Source organism: Cavia porcellus, unplaced genomic scaffold (genome assembly GCF_034190915.1).
Source record: "Cavia porcellus strain 051 isolate PalLab524CR breed Dunkin Hartley unplaced genomic scaffold, mCavPor4.1 scaffold_40, whole genome shotgun sequence".
Lineage (NCBI taxonomy): Eukaryota > Metazoa > Chordata > Mammalia > Rodentia > Caviidae > Cavia > Cavia porcellus.
Genome location: NW_026947523.1, coordinates 4,810,195 through 4,836,483, shown reverse-complemented (window position 1 = coordinate 4,836,483; position 26,289 = coordinate 4,810,195). Strand labels below are relative to the sequence as shown.

The following is a 26,289-nucleotide window of genomic DNA, read 5'->3' as shown; positions in this document are numbered from 1 at the left end:
AAACCAGGGTTGGAAGCCAGAGAAGCCAGTTGCAAACTCCTGAATCAATCTTGTATCATACGATTAAAGACTAGACAGGCTGTTCTGGAGCCAAGGAAATGTTCTTTGTTAGTTAACAGCCAGTGCGGAATACCGTTCCACTCTGTCCTGCGGTGTGCGGATGTCACTGCCGAAGGCAGTTCCCTTACTGTCCTACGATTGATTCTATGCGCTCTCTTCCTCTCAATTAGACACAACCTTGGAGGTCAGGCCTGGCAACCCCGAGCCCTCAACAATTCTCGGCCTGCAAGAGGAGCTCAGAAAACGTTCGCTGGATGGCTAAGTGAGCGAATGCAGGGTGGCAGTGTTTCCCGACCGAGAAGGGACCCAAGGCTTACGGTGGAGCTGCTCATCAGCAAGGCTTTCCTCAGGGGCTCGGAGCTGGCCTCGGCGCGTCTGAGCAGCTTTGTGACGGCATTCTCCCTCCGAGATCGGCTTCGGGAGTGGGTGCTACCAAAGAACGGGGAGAAACACGGGCGTGAGATTACACGCTTGCAGGCGCCGCACAGCTGCAATGGCACCGACTCTGGGAGCCGCCTTGCTGACGGCACAGGGCACTGGTCCCTTGGCGGGTGTGGCATCCAATAGGATGCAGTTCTCACAGGTGCCAGTCAGCTGCGCCCCCGCCCACCGACCGGCCTGGTCGAGCTCAGGCTGCACTGCCCACACGCGCACTCTTGGAGACCACGTGCACCCACCCTGGATGGAGGTCAAAAGCAACTTTGGATGAATCTGCTGCCCTCCTTTTCCTTAACGCTTGCTGGGAGCCCTTGAAGCTGGCAGTTGCCTACACGTGCAAGGCTGAGGCAGAACCATCCCAGAACACAGAGGCCGGGCGGCTGCGTGAGGACGCTGCTTCAGCCCAGAGAACACCAGCCCTAAGGCCATCTGAACAACTGGTTGCTAGGACAACAGGGCATCACGTGACTCTAAGTTGCTAAAGGTATAAATAAGCACCCTGTAGTGGGGGGCAGCTCCTTTCCTGCCCTCAGGAGAGTCAGGGCTCCACCTGCCCCCCGCTTTGTCTCTTCTTTCTCGTCCTCTCTGGTCCTTCACTCCAGGGACCTCAAGAGCTGCCTGGGTCACCACAAATGTTCCACTAGACCCCTGCACCTTTCCTGCTAGGTGACAGGGATGGTGGGTGGGTTTCCCCTGGCACTGTCCCCGTGTTTGTTTGGGGGTTTGGCTGCATCTGGACAGCCACCCTGGCTTCTTCCCGTTGTGCAAAGCGTGCAACCCACACTTTGGGCCACTTTCAGATACACGCGGAGTCCATCCCTGGAACCTGCTTCTCCAAACCATCACCCGCGCTGGTGTGACGAGGCCTCCCGGAGAGGAGCCCCGACACGAAGGCCTGCCGTTGGGTGTTGTGGGACACTCACAGCAGGACACTAGATAGCAGAAGGTGTCTCCACGCCCGGTTGTGACAATCTGGTCCATCTTGTGACACTGCCAACTGTCACCTAAGAGGCAAGGCTGCCTCTGATTGGGAACCCAGTGTTTTACAGTAAATGAAACTTCTAAAATTCTGACCGGTGTGATCAGACCAGAAAATTATACAGCAGCTCAGTAACTTCCTTTAAAATAGGAACTCGTAGCGAGGAGGGAGCACGGTCACTAAAGACTCATAAATCCTGACAGGGAGGGGCCCCGGGGGAGTTCACTCTGGGGTGCATTTTGCCTCACATGCTGAGATTACAAAGCCGATTTATGCGTTTCTTTAGGATCTACGTAGGACAATCCATGGGGTACACATCAATACAAACAAAAAGACTTCTTAGAGCTGAAGTCTAAATTCTGAAGTGCCAGGTTATTAAGTAGTTTTAAGAATATTCTTGGGGCCCCATCTCAACTTCCATGAAATTGCAATTGCAAATTATAACAGGCATTAGAAGTGATGCCCCAGGCCAGCGTCCCCCGGAACCCCCCAACAGTGACCACCAACGGGGGCTCATATTACTGCTCCTTTCCAGGTAATGAGGCCAGTATGTGATACTTTGTGCTCAAAAGAGGGGGGCAGCGTAAGCAGCCAGGGTGGGTATGGGGGGACCTCGCCTGGCGCACAGCGCCTGACCCAGTTAAGATCCCTTACGTCTTATTTTCCGCACCTAGAAAATGGGACAATAACCGTCCCAAACTCAGACTTTAAGGCAGATTTAAATATGAAAAATATTTATGAGCTGTGAACCATCATGGAAAAGTTGACTGTTGGATGGGAGCTTAATTGGTCACGCAATAAATGATGAAAAAGTAACTCAGGTATTCTCGAACCTTCTACATAAGATGATTTGTACACCTGGAATTTAGCTGGATTTATACATACCTATCTCTCTTTAGGGGGGGAACGGTATTGCTAGCTTCCAAGCCCTGAAGCTCATAATATGATGTTAAAAATTGCTTCCAATTGATTCTAGCGGTGGTTTTAAATCCAAATCTGTATTAAAAGAAAACAGAAACATTATTGTAAATATTTTTTTCTGTAACACCACATGAATCAGATGCTTAATGCTGAACTGAAACAGGCAGCAATGAATTTATATGAAGCTTCAAACCTAGGGGAAAACCAAATCATTTAGTAAAATAGCACTACAAATTGATTTTTAAAAAGAAAGGAAAAATCAAACCAATTACCCATCTTTGTATCTCTGCATTCTGTGAATAGCACAGATTGAAGGAGAAAACAAGGGATTTGGTCAAAATTCTAATGTCCACAGAATAATTTCTTTCACATTCACTATATGAAGAGTTCAGTTATTGTGGACAGCAGGAGAATGGCCTCAGGGAGTCCAGGTCCCAATCCTTGGGGATCTGTGGGTACCTTACCTCTCCTTTCCTTAGCCAGCAAAGGAAATTTTGTTGAGGTGCTTAAATGTGCACTTGAAATAGAACAGTATTCTGGCTGATCAGGGTGAGTCCACCCTCGTCACATGAGTTCTTAGAAATGGAGAAAGCAGCAGCCAGGGAAAGATGTGACCTTGGTAGCTTTGAAGATGTTGGAAGGGGCTGTGAGCCAAGGAGAGCAAGCAGCCTACAGAGGCTAAGAAAGGTAAGAAACAGGCCTGGCCACAGCCCAGGGGAGCTGCCAATGCCTGGATTTTACCCTGAGAGTCTGAGATGGCCTTCTCACTGGCCAAGCATTAGTATCACAAGTTTGTGTTGGTCCATCCGGGACACGGACAGTGGGGCCAACTGGCAGACAGTGAGTTCACACTCTGCGCCCCTCCTACATCCCCGATGGCGGGGTGGCTGGAAGAGGTTAAGACCGACGGAAACCCCAGGACCCAGGACACCAGCATGGTACACAGACGCACACACACCTTGGAGGGCGATGTAATCAGCGAGACGATCATGGGGAAGCATCTGAAGCACAGTGAGGAGACACCAGTTGGGCTCTGGAGAACTCCACCGCCGGAAGACGGGTCCCAGCCCGGACATCCAGAGGCCAAGATGGGCTCTGCACCCAGCACATCTCTGGGATGCAACACGGAAATCATGGCAGAACTGTAAGCACCAAAAGGTAGGTTCTTGGGGTAGCTATAAAGAACCAAGTACACCTGGAGGACCTCCCTGAGGAGCAGACATCTCTCAGGAGAGAGGCCTCAATGCTAGTGAAGAGCTATATATCATGGGAGGTTGGCGGGTGCCAACATACAAGACAAAATACAAGAAAAAGCGAGGTAGAGAAGGGCAAGACGCAGAGGTGGGTGCGGCCCCAGCCCCAGCCCACAGCACGGGCCTAGAAGACAGTCACGGCGACTTTCTGAAATGCTAACAGCAGAAGAGAAAAAACAAGGGGCAAAGGCTACACAGAAAATGATCTCTCCAGTACCAAAAGAAATGCTGCTAAAAACAAAGATAATGGAGAATACACAGATAAAAGAATAGAGATTAGAAAAGACGGAAACAAAAAATGCCCAACAGAGGAGAGAAATGGAACCCACGAAACAGATCCAAGCAGAAATCCAGATTAAAACCTCCACTGCAAGTATATGCAACACATTGAAGGAAAGAATGGAATTTCAGATTGAGGACAGAATTGCAGCTAGTGATCATGCAAAGAAAGATATCTCAAAAACAGCAAGAGAAATCAATTCAACAGCTACAAGATGAAGCAAAGAGGAATAACACAAGATTGACTGGGGCCAATGAGAAGGCTGCAGACACACCAGTGCCATAACAATCATAGATACATATGCACCTAACACAGGAGCACCCAACTGTATAGACAGTCAGGGGCAGACAGGGAAAATCAAGCAAGCAGTAACACAGGTGTAACGGGAGACCTCAACACCCCACTGTCACAGAGGGACAGATCAACCAGACAGAGGCAGCAGAGAAACAGCAGAGCTCAACCAAATATGTGACCAAATGGGATTAATAGGAAGAAGCCACAAACCAAGGCTGTGCACTAGGGGCCCAGAGAGACCGATCAGCAAGCCAGCGCTGGCCTGGAGAAGGAGCCACACCCCGCGGCCCCCACAGCCATCGGAGGAGCATTGGTGAACCACCACCCTGTGCCTCTCCACTACTCCCAGAACCCTGGACAGGTACTCAGGACGCACCAAGGGACTGGCAGCCCGTCCAGGAAGCACCCGGGATGCAGCAATGGGCCGATGTGGAGGAACACAGGAAAATGTCAAGACGAAAGCGTGAACTACAATCCCAGAGCTCAACCCACACAGAACCAGTTCAGGAGACACAGACACAGTAGAAATTAAAAGTCACACACCTGAAGTTTCCACAAAGATAACAACTGCACTAAAATAGCAACTTAGTTCTCACATTGTTTGGTTAATTTTACATGCCTATCTGGTGGTCTGGACAGCTATTTTGAAGACGACAAGGGCATTATGATGGCCATTGTTAATTTTCTATGATCTAGTTTTGAAGTTCTGTGTTGCTTTTATTGTTTGGTTTGGTTTGATTCTGTTCTGTTCTGTTTGATTTTATTATGTCTGCTGGTACTGGCAGCTCTGTTGACAAAAGGCATCATGGTAACCATCTTGATTTCTTATTTTCTTGTTTTCAAGGCCTGTATCAGTTTTACTGTTGTGCCTTGATTGGCCTTATTCTGTTTTGCTTTGTTTGGCTTTATTCTCTTTAAAACAAAATAAAATAAATAATTTTTTTAAAAAAGAAGTTTCTGTTGATCTAAGCCACTAGGCTTATGCCTTTGTATGGCACCACTAGAAAACCAGAGCAGATTTAAAGTCTTAGCAAGAAGAAATAATTGGAAAATTGTTCAAAAACAAATTTCCAAGGTGAATATGGTCCCGTGACTCAGGGCCCAGTCAATGGTGTGTGTGTGTGTGTGTATGTGTGTGTGTGTGTGTAACAAGATGCCACCAGGAAGAGCTTGGGGATAAGCACTGGTTTGGGGTTCAAAAAGGCCAGAGTGCACATCCCTGCTCCTCCCTTCCGCCTGATGTGACACAGACAGCGGCTTCCTCTTCGGCAGCTCCAGTTTTTCCCGCCAGTGAGAGTGAGTGGTCACATCTACTGGGAGGCTTCTTCCGAGAATCAGAGCTAAGGGATCAAAAGCCTCAACTGCAGGCAGGTGCTGGATGGCACAGCCCGATTCTGTGTATGTCAGCCACACACCAAGCGTCAGCACCCATCCATGACAGGACGGCAGAAAACAGTTCCGGGTGAGGTCACTAGACAACAGACAGGTGACGCAGAAGTGGGCGTGAGACAGGCTGCCCGGCACCGACTGCTGAGAGCTGTGCTGGTTGAGAAATGGGTGCACAAACCTAAACCCTTCATCTGCATCCTGAGTACTAAAAGGTACACACAAAAGGAGACAGGAGGCAGGGGTCGTCTTAGTCCCTTTCTCACTGCTGGAACAAGACATCTCTTATCCACAGTTTAAAGGGGGCAGGTTCATTTTGGCTCACGTTTGCAGGGGACTCATGCTTGGCTCCAAGGCAGGAAGGGGCTGGCGGGAGGAAGCTGCTCACACCCAGGGGCCCAGGATGCTGGAGAAGCAGGGATCCCAGAAGGGGGATACACACTTCCGGGTCACGCTCCCGGCATGCTCCACCTCTCCCTACCAGCCCCCAGCTCCTAACACACAACCAGGCACAGATCCATCAATGGATGAATGTTTTACTCCAAGATCTAGTCATCCTCCTAAATCCCTACCTCTGCAAACAGGAGGCTTTGGGGGACATTCTAGTCCATGATGGCACATCTTTTAAAGCTTGCGATGATACAAACACCCCTGCAGCATGTGTGCCATGGGTTCTCTATAGCTGTTCTAGATCTAAACAGTAATGGGTGAAGGATGCCCAGCCCTCGCCTGAAGCCTGGTGAGCACTGCTTCCAGTGGGCCAGCACTCACACCAGAGTAGGGCACCTGCTCGTCCAGCCCCTCACCTCATCCTCATCCTCCATACTAATAGGTAGAGTTTGCTTTCTTTCTATACTGTGAGTTGGGTGGTCAGCAAAAGGGCCTCGCGGTGGCTGCCTCTCTGACTGGTCCGTGTACATGTAGAAAATTACTAGTGGGCCACTTGGCCGTGAAGCTCTACCTGTGAGAAGCCACGCCTATCTTCGATCCTCTCCCTCCTGTGGAAACTGCCGCTGACTCGGCTTCCTGAAAAGGTGGCCCTTGAGGATGAAACTCTCTGACATTTACGGATAGCAATAAAGCTCTCTGGGGACCATGGACCCTGCTCTGGCTTCAACTACGAGGTACGTGGGTAGAGCCTTCTGCTCAGTAACGGTGCCACTGGAGAAGCGTGACAGGGGTCCCCTGCAACTGGGAGTGCCTGGTGCCCGGCTGCCACCCGCAGCCTTACAAGGGAGAGGTGAGCTGGCAGGCCGAAGAGCTGCTCGACTTGCTGATGATCAGAGCCATCGGGAAGTAACTCCTGAAGACCTGTCTGGGTCAGAGCAAGTGCATGCACCTCAGCTCCCACCGGGAGGCAGGAACAAGCTGTGATGGAAAAGGTTCTCTAGCCCCAGAGTCCCAAGGGCTGACAACGGATAACCAGTGGGGTGGAAGGAGGGGCATTTACCGTAGTCTTTAAAGGCAACAGAGGTGCAGGTGAGAGGAAACACCATGGGAGGCCCTGGGGATGCAGCTCAGAAGGATTCGGAAAAGTCTGCAAAGCGATGAAGAGACACAGCATCAGCTGCCTGGCTCCTGCTTGCTCCAGGCCCTCTGCGGACATAATGGCTGATACCCTGCGTCACCTAGAGAAGCTCAGTAGTGTAACTGAGGACTCAGCAGGGAGCCAGGATCCTTACTTTGTAAATATCCTCATCCTGTGCAAGAGGAGGCCAAGGAGATTTTAAGGGCTACACCCGCCCTGGGGCATTGGGGAGTGGCCTGAGGACAATATAAGGGAGGAGAGGAGGCTTGCTCTCCCCATTTTTTACTGACTGTTGCCAGGCCACCCTGCCTTGCAGCCAACCAAGTACGGACTGAAACTTCCACAAACTGTAAGCTGAATAAACCTTTTCTTCTCTAATTTTGGACTTCAGGTATTTTGTCTCAGCAACCAGAGAAATGTAACCAAGACAGAGGGGAGGATCACAAGCCACGCTTGCCAGGTTTGACTCCTACGTGAGACTCCTACATTCAGCTGCATGGCTACATGGAGGCTCCGTGCGTGACCCAGGACCAGCCTGAATCAAGGCCAGCTCAGGTTTTCATCAGGGACGAAATAAGCAGGGGAAGGGGCTGCAGGGCGGTGAGGGGAGTGCAAGGGGGAAGACAAGCCGAGGTATCTCGTGCACAGGTATGCACGAGATGCACAGGTGTCTCATCACAGATATGATGAATGTGATGGCTGTATTTACCTAAATTATACCAATATACTTCATTAAATTAAAACAAAGAACTCACCGCTGGAACAAAGTTAAAGGGATAGAGAAAACCAAAATTAAACAGCTTTAACTTGGGTCTCGTCTGTCCAACTCAGGCTGTACATCCATCTGTCCATCCACCCACTCATCATCCATCTGTCCACCCATCCATCCCCCCTGCATCCATTTATGCCCCACAGAGGGGACCAAGTTCCCCTCTTCCTGCACTTGGATCGTGGAAACAATCCCTCTGTGCCTACCTTGCCTTCCTCCAGTACACTTCCACACACCCGCCAGCCAGAGCTCCTGCAAATGCAAATCTCACCCATCACTCTGTGGCTTAAAATACTCCTCCTGCTTCCCCTTGCGCTTAGGACAAAAACTCACGCCCAGGAATCCCCAGGCTGCCCTGACGAGGCCCTGGGAGGGCGCTGTGCTTCCCGCTCGGATCCTTTACCCCTGCTGCTTCCTCCGCCAACTGCCGTGTGCCTCCGCTCTTACACCAAGGAGCCAAGGCCACGCCAGTTTCCAGTCTCAGCGCAGCCGTCGCCTTCCCAAGGAAGACCTCCTGGATTTCCACCATCAGGGCTATTTCCCCTCGGGACGCTCAGAGCACTGTCGCCTTCCCTTCCAGCATCCATCATAACCTAGGAGCCACTCCTACGAATAATAAACCAGCACTTCCCTAGCTCGGTGCTATCACTATGATCAGAGCAGGAAAGCTGATAACTGGGTCCCATTTCTACTCCTGTCGCTAGCCCTGTGCACACCGCCATGAGACAGACAGACGGGTTTGTGAGGTCGGGAGGCGGGTGAACAAGCTGCCTGTGACCTGCCGTGATGTCCAACTCCACACATACAAAACTCTCTTTCATTTTCCTATTCCAGTTTTCCTCTCCAAACTTCGATGTATCTTGTCATTATCATGTATTTTAATCCTAAAGTTCAGCAAGTTGGAAATTGATTTTCTGTGTTAGAAAGACTGGCTACTCTTAAAAATAGAATCAGCTTCATTATATTGTGCTTAGGAAATTGCCTTGCTCTTTAGGGAAAAAAAGCTTAAATGCAATCTTGGTAATGTATATGAAAGTAAATTCAAACTGGATTAAAAAGTTAAATTTAAAACTATAATTACAAGAAAAAAAAACTAGAAGAAAATCTAGGGAGATGCCTGCTGGGCACTTGAATAGGAAGGAAATTTTAAATAAAACTTTTAAAATCTCAAATTTTCTGTTCGGTTACATCTAAATACAAAATTTCGATAGACTACAAACACGAAAAAATTAAAACCAAACAGCCTAATAGCATTATGTGACACGCTGAACACGTACAATGAATTGTCAATATTCTTAGAACAAAGGGCTTATTTTACAAAGCATATGAAAATACTAAAACTTGACTTTTTTCAGTGATAGTAGCCTACCATCCTCTGAGACCAACGTGCAGGTGACCACAGTGAGCGCAGGACACGTGACCCAGGGCACGGGGGACAGAAGCCAGCACGTCTGGGGAGGCCATCACATGGCGAGGACAGCAGTTGGGGGTGGCAGCCGCGGGGTGGGGCCCACAGCACGAGGGGACCAGGAGCCCAGGCGATGAGCCACCTAAAAAGACCACGAGCTGGGAAATCACGGCTATGGAGAGAACAAGAAAATCCTAGAAGAAAGGGGCGGAGGGGTCCCCAGATATGGCGCACCCCAGATGCCTCAGTGCCTCAGGTTCTCCCTCTTCTGTCAGCCTGGTGGAACAGATTAGAACAGCCGTCACTAGAAAGCAGAAGGCACCCATCACTTCTGGGTCTTCTGCGGCGCCCTAAGGTAACAAGTATGGGTCAAGCAATCTGTGAGGTCTTTCAAAATGACTAGGAAAGAAGGATGTGAAATCCCCAACATGCGCAAATGATGGATGGCTGAGGAGATGGAAGTGCTCATTACTGTGATTTGATTATTATCCATTATACACATATATAATCCCATAAAGATGTACAAATACTATGTCTCAAAAAAAAAAAACCACCTTACATGCTCAGAAAATATCCCAAGTGGCTAAACACAAAAGATCTAGGATCAGTCCTGCCACACAAGAAACAGTTTGAATCCCACCAAAATACTTGCCTGCTAAAACAAAAGAAAAGCATTCACCAAGGCAAAAAATAACCAAACTTACCTTCTTCTCAGTTTCCCATTGCAGTTTCCAGAATGTACTCCAAATACAAACAGCCAGGGAAATGGGTGTCCACAAAGAAAAAAGAAAATCAACAAATATTCTCAAAGCAAGGGTCATAACCACCCGCCATGATATAATACTCGCCTACAATGAGTCAAAAGGTAGAAAATCTCAGCAGAGAAATAGACATGAGAGCTCAATGCATTGCTAGCACAGGAGAGCATGTGATCTAAAATGAAAAACTGACTGGAAGGAGTCAACAGAATGGGAAGCACAGCACCTACACACAGATCACGAGAAACACTCACCACGCAGGGCACAGCGCGTACACTCCGTACCTGTATTTATGAAACAGGGCTTCAGACATGTGTTGCTAATACCAGATAATCTAACAGACATGTAAAGCGAGTCACAGAAGGAGACGAGAGGAAGAACGGAGCTGGTGCAGAAAAAGCACTTGAAGGCCCAAACTGCTCTAAACCTGATTAGAAGGAAACATTTACAGCCTTAAGATGCACAGCAGACAGCACGCAGGACCGTGTGACTCAGGCCCACCACGGTCACAAAGCTGTAAGGCTAATTCAAGGGCAGGACTTGCATGCAACAGGGGGAAAATGACTGTGGCAGTTCTCATGCAAACAGCGGGAGCCAGACGATGTGGACAATGCTGGAAAGTGCAGCAGGAAAGAAGTGCGACCCAAGAGCTTTCCACCTAAGAAAGCGTCCTTCGGCAATGGAGGAGAAATAAAGATGCTGCCGAACAGGAAGAAAACCGAGGGCGCCCGTCACCAGCACAGCCGCGGCTCCGGCACAGGGAAACAACAGTGGACGGGGACCTGAGCCCCTCGGAAAGGAAGGGAGAGTGCGCGCTGCATCGTAAGCATCTAAAAAACCTGCAGAAGGCTTTGCTATTATTTCTTTGTGTCTACTAAAAAACAAACGACAAAACAAAACAAAAAATGGAACAAAGAACAAAAAAGGGGGCAACTTGAATCAACCATATCAATAACTGCTTTAAATATTAATAAGCAAAATATTTCAATGACTAGTAGGGATTATCAGAATAGACTTGATAAGAAAGATGCATTTATAATAGGGACAGAAGTTGAAAGTGAAGGACATGACCGTCAGTTGCACCCTTGAGGTAAATGTCAAGAGTGAAGAGTCCCGTGGATACTACGTTAGGAAGGGGTCCTCCTCCCCAAAACATGCTACTCTGCCAGCCAAGTCCCTCATGAGAGACACGCTCATAGCGCTGCACCGTTTATTGGTCCTCAACACCAGCAAGGTCACTGTCCTGCTTACTTCTCCCTCATCACTGAGGCACAAAATGAAAGAAGGAACCGTTTCTTCAGCTCGCGGTTCGTGGAGGTTTCAGTCCTTGGCTCCAAGGCAGGGTGGCTCATGGCAGAGGGCAACAGTTCATGGTGGTGGAAAACAGTGGAAGACACCAAGAGCAAAAGCTGAAGGGCCTGGGGAGAGGACTCTCTCTGTCCCTTATGTTGCGTGCAGGCCACACCCACGTGGGTGCAGCACTCACGCCCATCATCCCAGCACTGGACCATGAGTCATTCACAAACTCTGGAAGCCTGCCCCGTGACTGCATGAGGCTTGGGGGGGACATCCAGGCTCGAACCATAACAGTCATCAAAATGTGAAGGAGATTCCGAGGGACGGTCATCGTGAAGAGGAGACCAAGGGAGGACACACGACTCCTAAGTACAATGGCGCTTCCTAGAAAATATCTCAGAATAGGGGCAGAGAACATGGCGGACAGATAGCAGCAGCTATGCAGGCTCTCTCCGAGACTCAGCATAGAATCCAGGAATGGTGCGGAGGGAGGAATCCTAACCAAGAGGAGATGTACCCTGCTGACCCAAGAACAAACTGGGCTGAGAGAAACCAACTGGGAATGCAATCCTGGTGCTATAACAGGAACAGATAAAGCCTGAGTGTGGAAGCTGGAGCCCACGCCATTGAAAGCTGTGATTTGGGTTTCCTGCCGCCGCGGCTGCATCTGAATTGGCTCAGCAGGGGGAGACACGCGCTAAAGCTCTGAGAACAGGAATCAGTGAACGGAGTTAAGAGCTGGGTGGGCGGGGAGCCGTGCATCGACCTCTGGTGAGTGAGGGAAACTGGGACTCTCCCACGGTCTAGGAGGTGCCAACAGAGGACATTCTGGGACTGGGCAGACTTGCTGGAACAGGGAGCTGTAGTGACTTCAGTCATATATCCCCCTCTCAAGCGGGATTGGTGAGCAGTGCCTAGCCTAGTGATGCTGCTGGCTGAGACCCAGTAGGCTAGCACAACCCAGATCCCAGCACCTGAAGGTGCACCCTAGCAGTGAGGCCTTTCGGTAGGTTGACCTGGAGGGGCGGGCCCTGCATAGACTGCCTGGTCCGTAACTCCCTGCTGCGCTGCCGTGGGCAGGAACACCTAGCTGGCGCAATTCAGTCAGACTGTGGCTGACAGGGATGGAAGCTGGGCCTCCTATATATGCTTGTACATATAAGGAACAAAGAATATGGGAAGAGGGAGCAACAAGAAAGGGTCCTCGGCCCCCAATCCTGAGAAACAGGCAATAGCAGACACGCCACCAATAGACATAAAAGGCTATCTCCAGAGCCTCATAGACGAGTTCAGGAATGAAGTCATTAAAGACCTGAAGCAAGACACAAGCAGAATAGTCAGAGAAATGCTAAGCACCACCCAAGGAAAAGCAGATGGTGGAATGGAAGAACAGAAAAAGAGGGGAGAATTATTTGATGGAGAAAATAGAGAACACGTAGAATACGTGAAGCAGGTTCAAAGAGATTACAGGAAACTAAAAACTCTATCGAAAACTGTCATAACAGCTTGAAAGAAACTAAGGACAGATTATCTGAACTGGAGGGCAGATTTGTAATATGGGAGCATGAAATGAAAACCTTCTTAAAAATAACAAAAAAACAAACAGCAACAATACAAAAACTAGAAGATGATGAGGATCTATAACTTAAGAATTAAGAACATAAGAGAAGAAGTGGGGACACAAACAAATGGACTACAAAAGCTATTCACAGAAATAATCCAAGAGAATTTCCCTAATTTAGCAAATGGTAAAGATACTCAGATATATGAGGCATACAGGACTCCAGCTACCTACAACCGAAATAGAGCTACACCCAGGCATATAATAATCAAAATTCCAGAAATCCAATATAAGGACAGAATATTAAAAGCTGTCAGAGACAAGAAACACATCACTTACAAGGGAACACCCATCAGAATTACAGCAGACTTCTCGGCACAAACCATCAAATCACGAAGAGCGTGGGGGGGAATAATTCAAGCTTTGAAAGATAATAACCTCCAGCCAAGATTGAGATATCCTGCACAACTATCCCTGGAAATTGATGGAAAAACAAGGTGCTTCCAGGATAAAGAGGAACTAGGGGAATATGCAACCACCAATTCAACTCTACAGAGAATACTGCAGGATATTCTAAAAAAGAAAAATAGAAGAATCCAGAAATAGTGGCAGAGATGCCACAATAAATGGAGCAGAAAGCGAAATGAAGAGGACAAACTGACAACTAATGACAGAAAAAGAGCTCAACAGAAATGAGGTAGAGAAGATTGGATAATAGGAATAGCTATTTTGGAGAAAACGACGTCATAATAGGTAGTGCTGATTTGGTATCATCTCATTTTGAAGTCCCATCAAGCTTTTGTTCTTCTGTTTCCATAGGTCTTAACATATTGTATCTTATTGGATTTTATCATATGTGATAGTATAAACAAAAACTTTTATAGACAAGGAGAGTATACAGAAACCATAGTTCATTATCTGTTAGTTGATTCTAAATACCCTGTAATACTGTCATTCTCTTGAATGGTTATACATTGTGTTGATATATTTGATGCTACAGTATACGAAGTTATACTCAAAGATCTCAAGGAAAGAGACAATATGGTAACTACTTTTATGTCAGGATTATCTTGTGGTGAAACACTAATTTACTTAAATGGTTATGTATTGATCTGTACTGTTTAGTTATTATGCCCTCTTTTATCTCAATCTCCATTTTATTATTTACTTTTTTATTTTTATCCTTTTAATTAAAGGAAAAGTAAATTTTAAAAAAGCAGGATATATTATAGTAACCCACTTTGATATTCTATTAACTTGACTTGAAGCCCTGTATTGCTCTCACCATCTTGTTTTGACTGATGTTCCTCTATTCTGTTTTGCTTGATAGTACCAGGTTCGAATGTTTAGGCAACAGCTGTGAAGATAGTGGGATTCATTATGACGCCCATACTGGTTGACTATTATCTTCTTTTGAAGACCTGTAATGTCTCCAATGTTTTGGTTTTGTTGGTTTCGTTCTTTACTGTTTTGTTTAATTTTATTATAACTGATGATATAGGCAATTCTATTTGAGATAGCGGGAGGCATTATGGTAACCATTGTTGATCACCTTGTATTATGTTTTTACATTATCTATTATGTCCACCGTTTTGATTTAACCGATTCTGTTCTGTTAAGTCACATTTAGTTTTACTCTCTTCAAAAAAAAAGCAATAAGAACTGTGGGAGCAATAAAACCCAAAATGTGTAATAGTCATTATACAAAAGAGAGGAAAAGAAAGTGCTCTAAATGGTATAACTGCATGTAAATTTAAGTGTATAAGTGTATAAGACAATGATATTACTGAGTTTTGTTGGATCATTGAACAGAACTGTTTGCAGTCTCGCTGTTTGAATGTCCACTTTATATGCTTTAATCTTGTAACTTGAACAAATATTTCTAAGATGACAATATGTAATCCATTAACTAGTGATTTCCTACTGTTTTTTTTTTCTTCTGAAATTCTGTGTAACTTGTACCCTTTCCCTGCTTTTTTTTCCCTTTTTCTTCTTAAATAAAAAAAGGGGGGAAAAAAAAGAAAATATCCCAGAATAGAAATGGACTCAGAGAAAAGCTGAGGGGATAGGAACAAAGCAGAACTAACGTAATATCTTAATAGTACGCTTTAATAACACAATGTACTCATATTAGATGACTAATTTTGAAGAATGGGCCACACTAAACGGCCCGTGGTGCTAGCACAGGCAGAGCTCCCTGCAGCTCGGCACTGTCCTCACAGGCACCTGGGGGCAACCCTGCTCTCAGATCAAAGGGGCATTTTTTAAAAGAATGATGGGGAAATAGTATGAATAGTATCATACTCGTACATACCCTACAAGATGACGTGGAATTTGTTGAAAAACATAAAATTAACTGAAAAATGACCCAGAAAGAGAAAAATGTGGTGGCTCCATGTTAGATTTCTCAAAATGTAACCTGTGACTGAAAACGTTTTCCAAATGAAAAGGTGCAGACCCAATGGCTTTCTAGGCAAATTCCACCGAACAGCTAAGGACCATAACTGAGCGGGGAAGCTCAGCAGCGCAGCACAGAGAACTTGCTGGCATGGTGAGGCCCAGGGTTCAGTCCTCAGCATCACCAAAGGGAAAAACGACTGACAGTCAGAAGGCAACAGTCAGAGGAAGGAAACATACAAGGCACTTTCTGGGGCCAGAGTTACTCTGATCCCAAACCCTGACATGGACCTTCCAGAAAAGGATATTAGGGAAATACAACTCATGAAAAAGGGGACCAAAAGATTTCTTAACAATATTTAGCAAATAAAATCAAGCGATGTATCAGAATTCTGCTGTTCTCAACAGGTGAGGTTTAATCCACTGTCCCAGCATCCATGCTGGTCGAACACGGCCAGGAGGAGAAGAGAACAGAGATGACCACAAAGGTCATTTCCGCAGGCCACACGGCTGCGGGTGTAAGAGCACAGGGAATCTACCATAAAACACCAGCGAACTGAGGAAGGGCATGGCATTCAAAGGTAAAACACAAAACTCATCTGTATTACCAAAGATGGATGAAAATGCAATTTTAAAAATCACACGTGCAATCACCTCAGAAAACTTAGGACTCAGTTGTAGATAATAGGTCCAGTATCTGAGCACTGGATCACAAAACCTTATCTAAATAAACTGAAGACCTATAAATGGGAAGACTTACCTCGCTTACAGAGCTGAAAAGGTAGGATTAGATTGGCAATTGGGATAATGGTAACTGGCCTCAGTGTGTTCATAATTAAAATCACACCAATCCTGTTTAAATGATTGGCAAACTGGTTCCAAAATCAATGTGCAGAAATGTAAAAACCTTACAATAGTCAGTTTGGGAAGAGAAGAATAGGTCAAAGGATTGCACTTGCTAATTTCAACACTTAATTGTTTCAATAGTCAGGAGTGTATGGAACTGAACAGATCTATAAATTAATAACAGAAGGGACTAGAGGGCCCCAAACTCACACTTAAATGGTCAACTAATTTTCAACAAAGGTACAAGTAATTAATCTGAGAAAGGGTATGCTTTTCAACAAACGTTGCTGGACATCAGATGTCTGTTTAGGAGACCCTTACCTCACACCATATACAAAATTTTAAAAAGTGTGCTAACTAGAAAACCTGAAATTATTAATAGCCTCTAGCAGAAAATATAGGGTAAGATCCTTGTAATGCTGGGCTAGGCAAAATTTTCTGAAAACGGACCATTCAAAAAACTACTCATAAAAAGTTTTAAGTGCACGTCATCAAAATTAAAAAGAAAAATTTTTCATTTCAAAAGAATGAATAAAAAAGCAAACCACTCAGAGATATTTGGAAAACATATTTCTGACAAAGAACTCAAATCCAGAGTAAGCAGGCACTGAAAAATCACTAACAGGAAAACAGCTCAGCAAAAGGAAGATAGGACCTGTACAGCGGCCTCGCAAAGACGGCCTGAGAACGACAGTGATGACGTGCATCAGCGTCACGGTCCTTGGGAAGATGCAAATCTGAACCCCGACGCGTGACCCTGCCCACCACCAGCACGCTGACATGCCGAGGCGCTGGTGAGAATGGCACTGCTGGGATTCCTGTTTCGTGAGTGGCGCTGCAAAACGGCACAGTCACTGTGAAACACCAGCCTGACAGTGTCACGCATTTAGATAGACACTCACTGTGCAATCTGGTGACTTTATTACTAGGCATTTACCCATGAGAAACAAACACACCCACCCACACGGAGACTTGGGTGTAAATGTTCATAGCAGCATCTTCCCCAGCGACGCCAAACCAAAACACAACCCAAATGTCCACCAGCTGGCGAGCGGATAACCCGAGGCCGGGGTCCGCACCAGGAACACCAGGCGGAGGAGAAGCCGGCGGAATGCCGAGACAGGCAGCAGCAGGGCAGACACAAAACACTACTACCACGTGGTCCCCTCTGCAAGAGCTCCTGGAAAAGGCAGAACTGTAGGGACAGGGACAGACAGGATTGACGACGGTTGCTGGAGGTGAGGCTTGAGGGAGCAGTCGGCAGTGAGTTTATGACGGCGGAGGGCCCTACATCACTGGGTCACACAGACGCGTGCCATCGCCAGGACTCACCGTAACACGCGTGCTTGAGAACGATTGTTACTTCACGCAAACTCCATTGCACTTCCATAAAACGTTAGGGGAAAGAAAAATTTAACACAGAGAAAAAGGACAGAAGCCGCTTGCTGAGGAAGTACCCGAAAGTGTCAGGCCAGAAAGGAAGCACGAGAAGTGTCCCACGACCTCAGGGGCAGTCAGGGACATGCAGGCCAGAATAACAAGAAGAGCTTTCCACCCCTGAGACCCGCAGGGATTTTAGAAGTGGCCGCTCAGACGCTGGCCCAGGGCACTCTTGTGACTCTCCCTCCTAAGAATAAATTAGCACCTACCTGAAGTCCGTTTTAGCAAAACGCAGCACACACCTCAGGGATGCGCAAACCCTTTTGACTCAAGGGTTGACGAAACACAGGGCAGTCATTAAAAATTAATTTGAGGATTTTTTTACATTGAAAAATGTTTCTAATATATTCCGCAAGAAAACAGCATAATTTATACCTCGCAGGGCTCAGCTACTGGAGGTGCGTATGCAAATGTGTGCACTCATACACAAAAGGAGCTCTGAGAGAAAATACAGCAAAATATTAATAGTAGCTGTCTCCGCTGTTTCAGCTCTGGGTGTTCACTGTTTCTCCTCAGCTTTCCCCTATTTCCCGTTTTAGCGCCTTTCATGATCAGCACGAACACAGTTTTCTTTTAAAAGGGACAGCATTTTACTAGAACCCCCATGAATGACCCTTAGTCATCAAGACCCCAAGGTAAGCTTTTTAACCCTCGCCAGCGGCCGCAGTGGGCGCTTCTTTGCCCCCCACCCCCCACCCCGGGAGACGCGGCAGCCTGCGGCTCCTGACACCGTGGGGAGAAAGAACTTATGAATGTTCACCCTGCTCCCTAAGTCCCACCTGCACACCAGATGGCCGCCGTCGGAGGAGGCACGAGGAGCAACACGGGCAGAGACTCGTCAGCATCAGCGGGTCACAGAGACACTGACAGCACGCACGCAGCCTGGGCAGGGGTGGGGAGATGGAACTAAAACCAGCCTCCACGGCAAGAGGAGGGGGGGTGGTGCGCGGGGGTAGGGACCACATTCCTGCTCTTCCCTGTCCAGTTGTGAAGCTTCCACCTGGCTCTGCCTCCCGGCTCCACCTGCATCCCCTTCCAGGGCCGCTATGTCCACTCGTCCAGCTGCAAGCACAATCTCTGCTGACCTGCAGGCTGCAGCCGCCCACCTCCGGGTGCCCCCAGCAGCCCTCTCCTCCCTGGCCCCCACTGGAGTCTCCTGTGTAAACCTGATCTCTGCCTCCTGCTCTGTTCTCCTCTCACCCTCCTTCAAGTGTGCAAGCCGCCATCTCCTCCTCGTCGCAGGGCTCTAGAACCCCTTTCCTGCCCCAGGGTGACTGACAGCGCGGAGAAGGATGGGACCCAGCAGCCCTCAGCTCTGTGCCCAGCTGGAACCTCCTGGGCGTCTCTGCCTCTCTGCCTCATCTCATCCGCAGCACTTGCTTCTCAAGTGACCATGTGCTGGTGACAGTAAGTGGGTCCCGTGGGGTGGGTGTCGCACCCCCTTTCCCCAAGAACCCTGCCTCCCCAAGGTCTGCGGGAGGTGACGGGGTTCTCCTCCACCCTACCAGGACCTCTCCATCCCACCAGCCTGGTGCAGTCTCCACGGGCACACTGCCACCACCACCAGGGGAGTATTCTAAAGTGAGCTGTCACCACCCTCTGTGCTTTTTCTCCTCGGACAGTGGAGGATTAAGTGATACCATGTGGGGAGAGCCACTGGGCTTTGCCCTCGTGTGTCTAAACCGGACCATGGGCAAGTAATGGAGAAATCTTTCTCATCACCTCATAGACTGTGGCACGCGTCACTCTATACCAGTGTTCCATGACACCGGGATTCAGGGCCCTGGGCCCAGAAGATGGCCCAGGCGGCACAGCACTGTCCTGTGACAATACCGGGAAATGCCCCCTGGCCCCTTTGTGGACACTCGTGATGTCCTGTGGAAATGCAACCTGCTTAGCTCAGCTTTCCCAGTTCATCTTTCGCACTACATTTCCGGTCACCCTGGAGGAAACAGGTTTCTTCCCAGAACTCCACGGTGAGCGCGGCTGCTGGGCAGGAAGCAGAGCCCCAGGTGGGAGTAAAGGCACAGGGGTGCTCTTGTCCTGGTTAGGAGGAAGCCGCATGGGCCCGGCCCACAGAGGGCAGTGCCCTGTGCCACCAGCAGCTGCTTCCTGTGCTCCCAGGCCTTTCCGGGGTGGCCTCAGGGGCAGCAGTGTTCCTCCCAGTGGACTGAACTGTCTGCTGATGAGGGTCTGGATCTACGTTCTGAATGACAGTGAAAGGCTGGTGATGACAGAGGCCTAGGGGCCCGGGGACACAGCTCAGCAGCATGAGCACCTGCCAGGCAAGTGCAAGGTCCTGAGTTCAATCCCCAGTACCTAAAAAAAAAGAATTTCTCCACCTCGGGTCACCTGGGCTGCATGGCCTTTGGTTCTGTTTACGGGGTGTCTGCCAGGCTGCAAATGCTGCCTGCGTGAGCAGCAAGCTCTCCCCCGGGCAGGGTCTCTGGCCCGCCCGCCTGGTCTGGTGCCTGCAGGGGTGTAGCTGGTCTGGCCCTCTGGACTCCCCACTACTTCTTTCCTTTGTGTGAAGGCTGGCTTACCGTTAACAGAGGAGCTGTTTCACCTGCACGGCGAGGCTACGCCCTGCACACAGCGTGCTCCCGATGAAGGTCATTGACACACAGTGCATCTCCACGGAACCCAGCTCCTAAGGTCTCTAAGATACTCCTTAGATCAAGACTTTATGCCTCATTAACCAGGCTCGGACGGTGCTTCGATCTAAATCCAGATACTGACTATTAAAACAACAAACTCAAAGGCATGTATTCGGGCATTTTTTAGCAAGGACTATATATTCATAAATCGGATGGAAAGGCTCATTTCCCACGTAATGTTTTAGACAAAGAGTTGAGGTTTTATTTTGCCTCCTTCTTTATTCTTCCCCATATTGTTTGTCTTAGAAAACAGGATATGCTGGGATTTAAACTTACTCTTTTTTTTTTTTTTTTTGTCTTTTTCCTTTTTATCGGTACCAGGGATTGAACTCATGACTGCCTGCTTGCGGGCAGGCACTTATGCCGCTGAGCTAAATCCTCAGCCCCTTAAACTTACTCTTAAGCTAGAATGCAGCACACTGGGCCTTTTCTTTCCAGTTTGATGAGCCTGAACCTGGTTAGGCTCCTGAGGATCCCCACGCTCGGGCTACGCAGAGCCTCGTCAGCCCACAAAGCCTGCCTCTGCCCGCTGCAGACACCCCGTCCCCAGCTCCGGCCCTGCGGACCCCGCTTTCTTCCATCCTTATCGTGGCCTTTTCCATGAGGCCACACCACCCTGTCGCGGCTTTTGAGACTGGCTTCTTCACGCCACACAAAGTCTCTGCCTTTTATCCACTGCGTCCTGCTCCTCTCACCGGAAATTCCCCCCCTTCCGGCCAGATCAGTTTGTTTCATCTCTTCACCCGCTGAGCTGCCTTTGGGGGGTCTCCAGGTCGGAGTGATTATGAACTGCACTGCTGGGAATATCTGGGTACAGGTTTTTTTAGTGATCTCTTAAATCACTAAATGGCCTGCAAAATCTGCCCCACACAACCCCATATAAACACGGACGCATGCTAATAAATTAACACAGGTATCAAGCCCGCATTTAGAAGATGGGTTTGGATGGGTTTAGTGAGGCCTGGGGTCAAAAGCAGAGTGGGGCTATGGGTGCTGTCCCCAGCAATACTGGGTGCTCTCACACCACTGCTTTCTCCCAGGGGTTGGGAGGACAGAGGGACAGAGACACTGGTACAGCCCAGGGGGGACGGGCAACCCTCAGTGCCACCCAGTGCGGGGCACTTGCTGATTCCTGGACCATGAGTTTCAGGCAAAATCCAGCCTCGGTGCTATCTCGGGAACAACATAATTAGTCCTAAATTCTTCACAACCATCATCTACGTTTCAAAAATAAGTTAAAACAAACGATCGTGAGAGACCAGGAAGCCCCATGTAATCTCTAAAACCAGGGCAGAAAATCCGAAGATTACTTTTATACAGTGGATGGACCACGTAGACAGAACCTCGTACGTAAGGGTTCAAGTACAGCAGAAATCCAGCCAGATAACATAAAATGAGAAACACAAGTCGAACCAAATTTTGAGTAAGAATTTAAGATATGGCAAAGCAGACCTTGAAAGCAATATAGAAAGAAAGGATTATTTAATATAGGCTGGAGGGAAAACAGATTATCTATTTGGGGAAAAAAAGTTTTTTAAAAAAACACAGACACCCAATTTATATTGCAAAGGGTGAGAGCGTTTTGTCGGGAAGAATAAGAAAAATAAGCAGAATAGAGTTTTTAATCAAGCCTGGGTAAGAATGATGAATTAACAGATTTCAAACAACAGAAGATATTTTTAAAAAGCAAGATTAATGTATCTGATTATATTAAAATACAAACTTCAAAACAATGAGGTATCACGTTAATGAAGGAGAAACAGCAAACTGAAAATAACTGCCTCGCTTATTACAACGGGGTTGCCTTTCAATAATGATCCAATTATGAAAAAAATTAAGCATAAGCAATAAGCAATAAGCAAGCATAAGCAATTCGCTTAAAAAGCCATCAGTTTGGACCATTAGACAATTAGGACACGAGGAAAATTCACACCGGGGAGACATCTTTGGTGTACGGGTATGAAGACGTGTCCAGCCTCCTCCCAGTCGGCCCCAGGAATATAAACTAAAACCAGGCGCTGCCTCTTAAATCAGCGATACTTCAGAGCCATCTTAATGCTCAGTGCTGGGGAGAACACGAGACTCGCGCATTCACACAGCATCAGCGGCCAAGTGAACTGCGCGTTTTCCTTCCCCGGTGGGAGCAGCCAGCTCGGCTTTGCGGGTGGCTGCGTGGCTCCTCTCCGGGCACCCGCAGAGCTCGCTCTGCCTCGCTCACCCCTGACCTGGTGCCTTCGGCATGCCGGCTCCCTGGGTTCATTCCACGCCACACAGGTGACTCGGGCTTATGGTGGACCTGGGGATTTCCCCTAGGAGGGCCCACTTTGGAGAGCTGCTGGTGGATCTTCTTGTGGGGGCCATGAAGCTTAGATTTCCTGGCTGCAGCCAAGCTAAAGTCACCTGGCACTTCTACAGATCTTTATGAATGCTTGGCTCTTAGAAGCACAAAGCAAGGCGGAGTGGCCTGCGGCGAGCTGGTGGCAGCTCACTGCACTGTGAGCTGGTGCCCACAGAGTTACCGCGCAGCCACTTGCGGAGCCCAGTAGGTCACTCCCACAGCAGGAAAGAAGATTCTAGGGCCAGCCTCCTACACGGGCCTTGGACCCACCCCAGGGGTGGGGACAACCACAGCCGAGAACGTCAGCCGGAGGAGCCGGGCTTGCTGTGCGAACTCAGCAGCTCAGCAGTGCCCAGTGTAACCTCAGCACCCCCTCCCAAAACCCGCCCACCCCCCAGCGCATGCTGACAGAGAGCGGAGGCTAAATAGGCCACAACCCGGAGTCCTCCGCACAGCCTCAAACCCCGGCTCGGGCCCTGTGCGGGCAGGGAGCAAATCCCACCTGTGTCTCTTTCCCCTGACCAAAGCAAGGCTCCTCCATCCCAGGTGGAGGTCCACACCAGCTGGGGTCACCTTCCTGCAGCCCTGTTCTGCTCGTCCCCCCAGACAGCAGGAGAAAGCGCAGAAAATGCACAAGGGGATGGACGCCCTGGGAATTTAATGCCCAGAACCACCCATGCGTCAACAAGGAAATTAGAAGGGAAACTGAAATATATCTTGAAAAAAAGTATCTTGAGATAAATGAAAATGTAAACACGCAAACCAAATTTATGAGATGCACCAAAGCAATAGAGAGATTACAGCAACAAAGAGCAACACCAAAAAAGAAGAAAGATCTCGATAAACAATTCGATCTTGTATGTCAAAGAAAGAGAAACTAAGCCCAGAGCAGCAAGAGGAGAAACTAACCAAGACCAAGAAGTAACTGAGACAAGGATGAGAGAAACAAGTTTGTTTGTTTGTTTTTGGCTTTTGAGACAGGGTCTCACTATGCAGTGCGGGCTGGCCTTGAATTCACGCTGCGGCCCAGGATGGCTCAGACTCACAGCGATCCTCCTGCCTCGGCCTCCCGAGTGCTGGGATTACAGGTGTGTGCCACTCTGCCTGGCTCAGAAACAATTTTTAAATTTATCAATGAAATGAAGAGTTGATTTTTTAAAAAGCTAAATAAAATAGACATCCTTAGCAGGACTGAGAAAAAAATGAGAGAACTCAAATTTCTAAAAAATCAGAAATTAGAGACAGTTTAAGAAATAAAATCAGAGATGAAAGAAGATATATTACAGAAATACAATTGTATGCCAAAATACTGAATGACCTACAAGAAACGGGTATGTTTCTTGGCACCCGCCATGTATCATAACCGAATCATTAAGAAAAAGAAACAAGCAGACCTAGAGTCCATCAGTAACAAACTGAATTAGTCACAAAAGTCTCCCACCAACAAAATCCCCAGGGCCCGATGGTGTCTGCTAAATCCTACCAAACATTTAAAACAGAAATTTTATTTGTCCCCCTTGTACTTAACTTAGCATCAATATAGAAACTTTATGGCAAGTATTTAGCGATTAATTTGAGGCAAGAGGCCTCACTAGGTTGATGTTTTAGTGTCCTTTTTTATTAGTGTGTATTTACTATGCGTAATTTTACGCTCGCGGGGGAACTGCACGGTTAGCCCTGGACCGTCCCCATTTGCTGCGTCTGCCCGCTCTCCCTCCCGCCTCCCTCACTCCGAGGCCCCGTCCCCACACAGTCTACTTCTGCTTCCTTTACTATTTTGCTTTTAAAAAAACTATTCGTACTTTGGGTTTCGCATGAAAAAGCAACCACATAATATTTAACCTGCTCTGTCTGATCCACTTCACTTAGCACCATGGTCCCAAAACGCATCCATTCTCCTCTAGAAACATTTTAAAAACTAATACCAATCCTTCCCAAACGCTTCCAAAAATTTGAGGCAAGGGGAATACTTCTAAACTCTTCATAAAGCCAGAATTAGCCAGCACCAAAGCTGGACGAAGACAAACAAGAAAACTGCACACCCGGACCCTTGCTGAACACAGGAGCCAAGATACTCAACAAAATACCAGCAAGCTCAACTCAGCGGCGCACGGAAAGGCCCAACGAAGTTTATCCTCATGATGCAAAATTAACACCACTAATCAGCAGCATGTCTGTACACTAACAGTGAATCTCCTACCCCCAAAAAGAAGTCAGCTGAATAACCCCATTTACAATACCTACCACAGATAACAAGGTCAAGAAGCATGAGCTTAACCAAGAGGATGAAAGCTGTAAAATATCAGTGAGAGAAAGGGAAGAAGGCCAGGCCTGGTGGCCCATGCTTGTGACCCCAAAGCTTGGGAGGCTGAAGCAGGAGGATTGCCATGAGTCTGAGGCCAGCTTAAACTATTTAGCAAAACCTTACCTTGAAAAAGAAAAAGAAGCAAAGAAAGAAATTATAAGAACACACAAACAAAGGGAAGACATCCCGTGTTCACAGACTGGAACTGTTAATAGTGTTTAAAAATCCATCCTACCAAAACCGGGTAACACGCTCAATGCCTTCTCTATCAAAATTCCAGTGTCAGTGGGCAGCAGTGGGACACGCCCATAATCCCAGTTACTGCGGAAGCTGACAAACCAGGAGGATCACAAAATGTATCCAGAATACTTGAGGAGCCCGTCAACACCAAAGAGTTGAGGTCTTGGAGCGTTTGAGAATCTGGGCTTTGAACGGGGGACGCTGCCCCTGCAGTGGGTGATTCTCACCCTCGACGTCTGTCCTGTCGTCTCTGATGTCCTGTTCCTCTAGGAATTCTGGGTGAGCAACAGAACGGGACTCAGCAACCCCGTGTCCCTGGTCACCCTGGCCCAGAGCCACCCAGCCTTCCGGCCCATTCTATTCACCACCCCACTAAAAGCCACGCTGGCCCGGAGTTGTCGGTTATTTATTTCTGCACTTTTAGCACCTACCGCAGTGCCCAGCAGAAAAAGGCCCTCAGTTAGCTGGATGAAACTCTGTGTAGCCGCTAAAAGGATCTTTTCACAGACTGAAGTCGCTGTGAAAAATGCCAAGCCCTGATGACAAACATGTAAAATAATATCTGCATGTGGATACAAAACAGAAGGGGAACAATAAACACTGTTAGATAAGGCGAAAGAGGATGACCTCACAGTGGAGGCACACAGGAAGGCTGCTCCCTGACCACACAGGAAGGCTGCTCCCTGACGGCGCACAGACCGCCTCCAGGACCTGGAATGGCTCCTCACTCTACAGCTCTCTCTGCATACGCAGAGGGCCTTCCAGGCAGCGGAGGACTCCCAGGAATGGATCCACACCTTGGCTTCGGGTTGTGCTCCCTCTCCTCCTCCCCGGCCTCTCTTTTTAGGGTAACCCCAAGGTGCACACCAGTTACCCAAGTTCTAGCGGGCCATCTTCCACTGGCCTCTGCCTACTTCCTCTGAGAAGAGTTCTGTCTCACCAGAGTGTGTTCCTCGCCCCGAGCGTGGCCTATGCAGACCACATTTCCAGCTGCCAGGAACCGGGACCCTTGGAGGAACTTCTGATCCGGGCCTCGGGGGCAAGTCGTTTGAGGTGAACCTGGTGCATCCCAGCCACCAAGGAAACACATCAACAGGTCTGGAGCCACCACAAAAAGGCCCCCCTAAGAGGCATC

General features: G+C 48.1%; 1 protein-coding gene across 1 annotated transcript in view; it reads right to left on the bottom strand.

Moving 5' to 3' along the window:
• Efcab6 (EF-hand calcium binding domain 6) overlaps nt 1-26,289 on the bottom strand; it is a 212,828-nt gene that overhangs the window by 104,506 nt on the left and 82,033 nt on the right. The window contains exons 12-13 of the mRNA XM_013153159.3: nt 2,363-2,473; nt 378-489 (exon numbers count right to left, since the gene is read on the bottom strand). Of these exons, the coding sequence (XP_013008613.2) occupies nt 378-489; nt 2,363-2,473 (223 nt within the window). The remainder of the gene's footprint in view (nt 1-377; nt 490-2,362; nt 2,474-26,289) is intronic.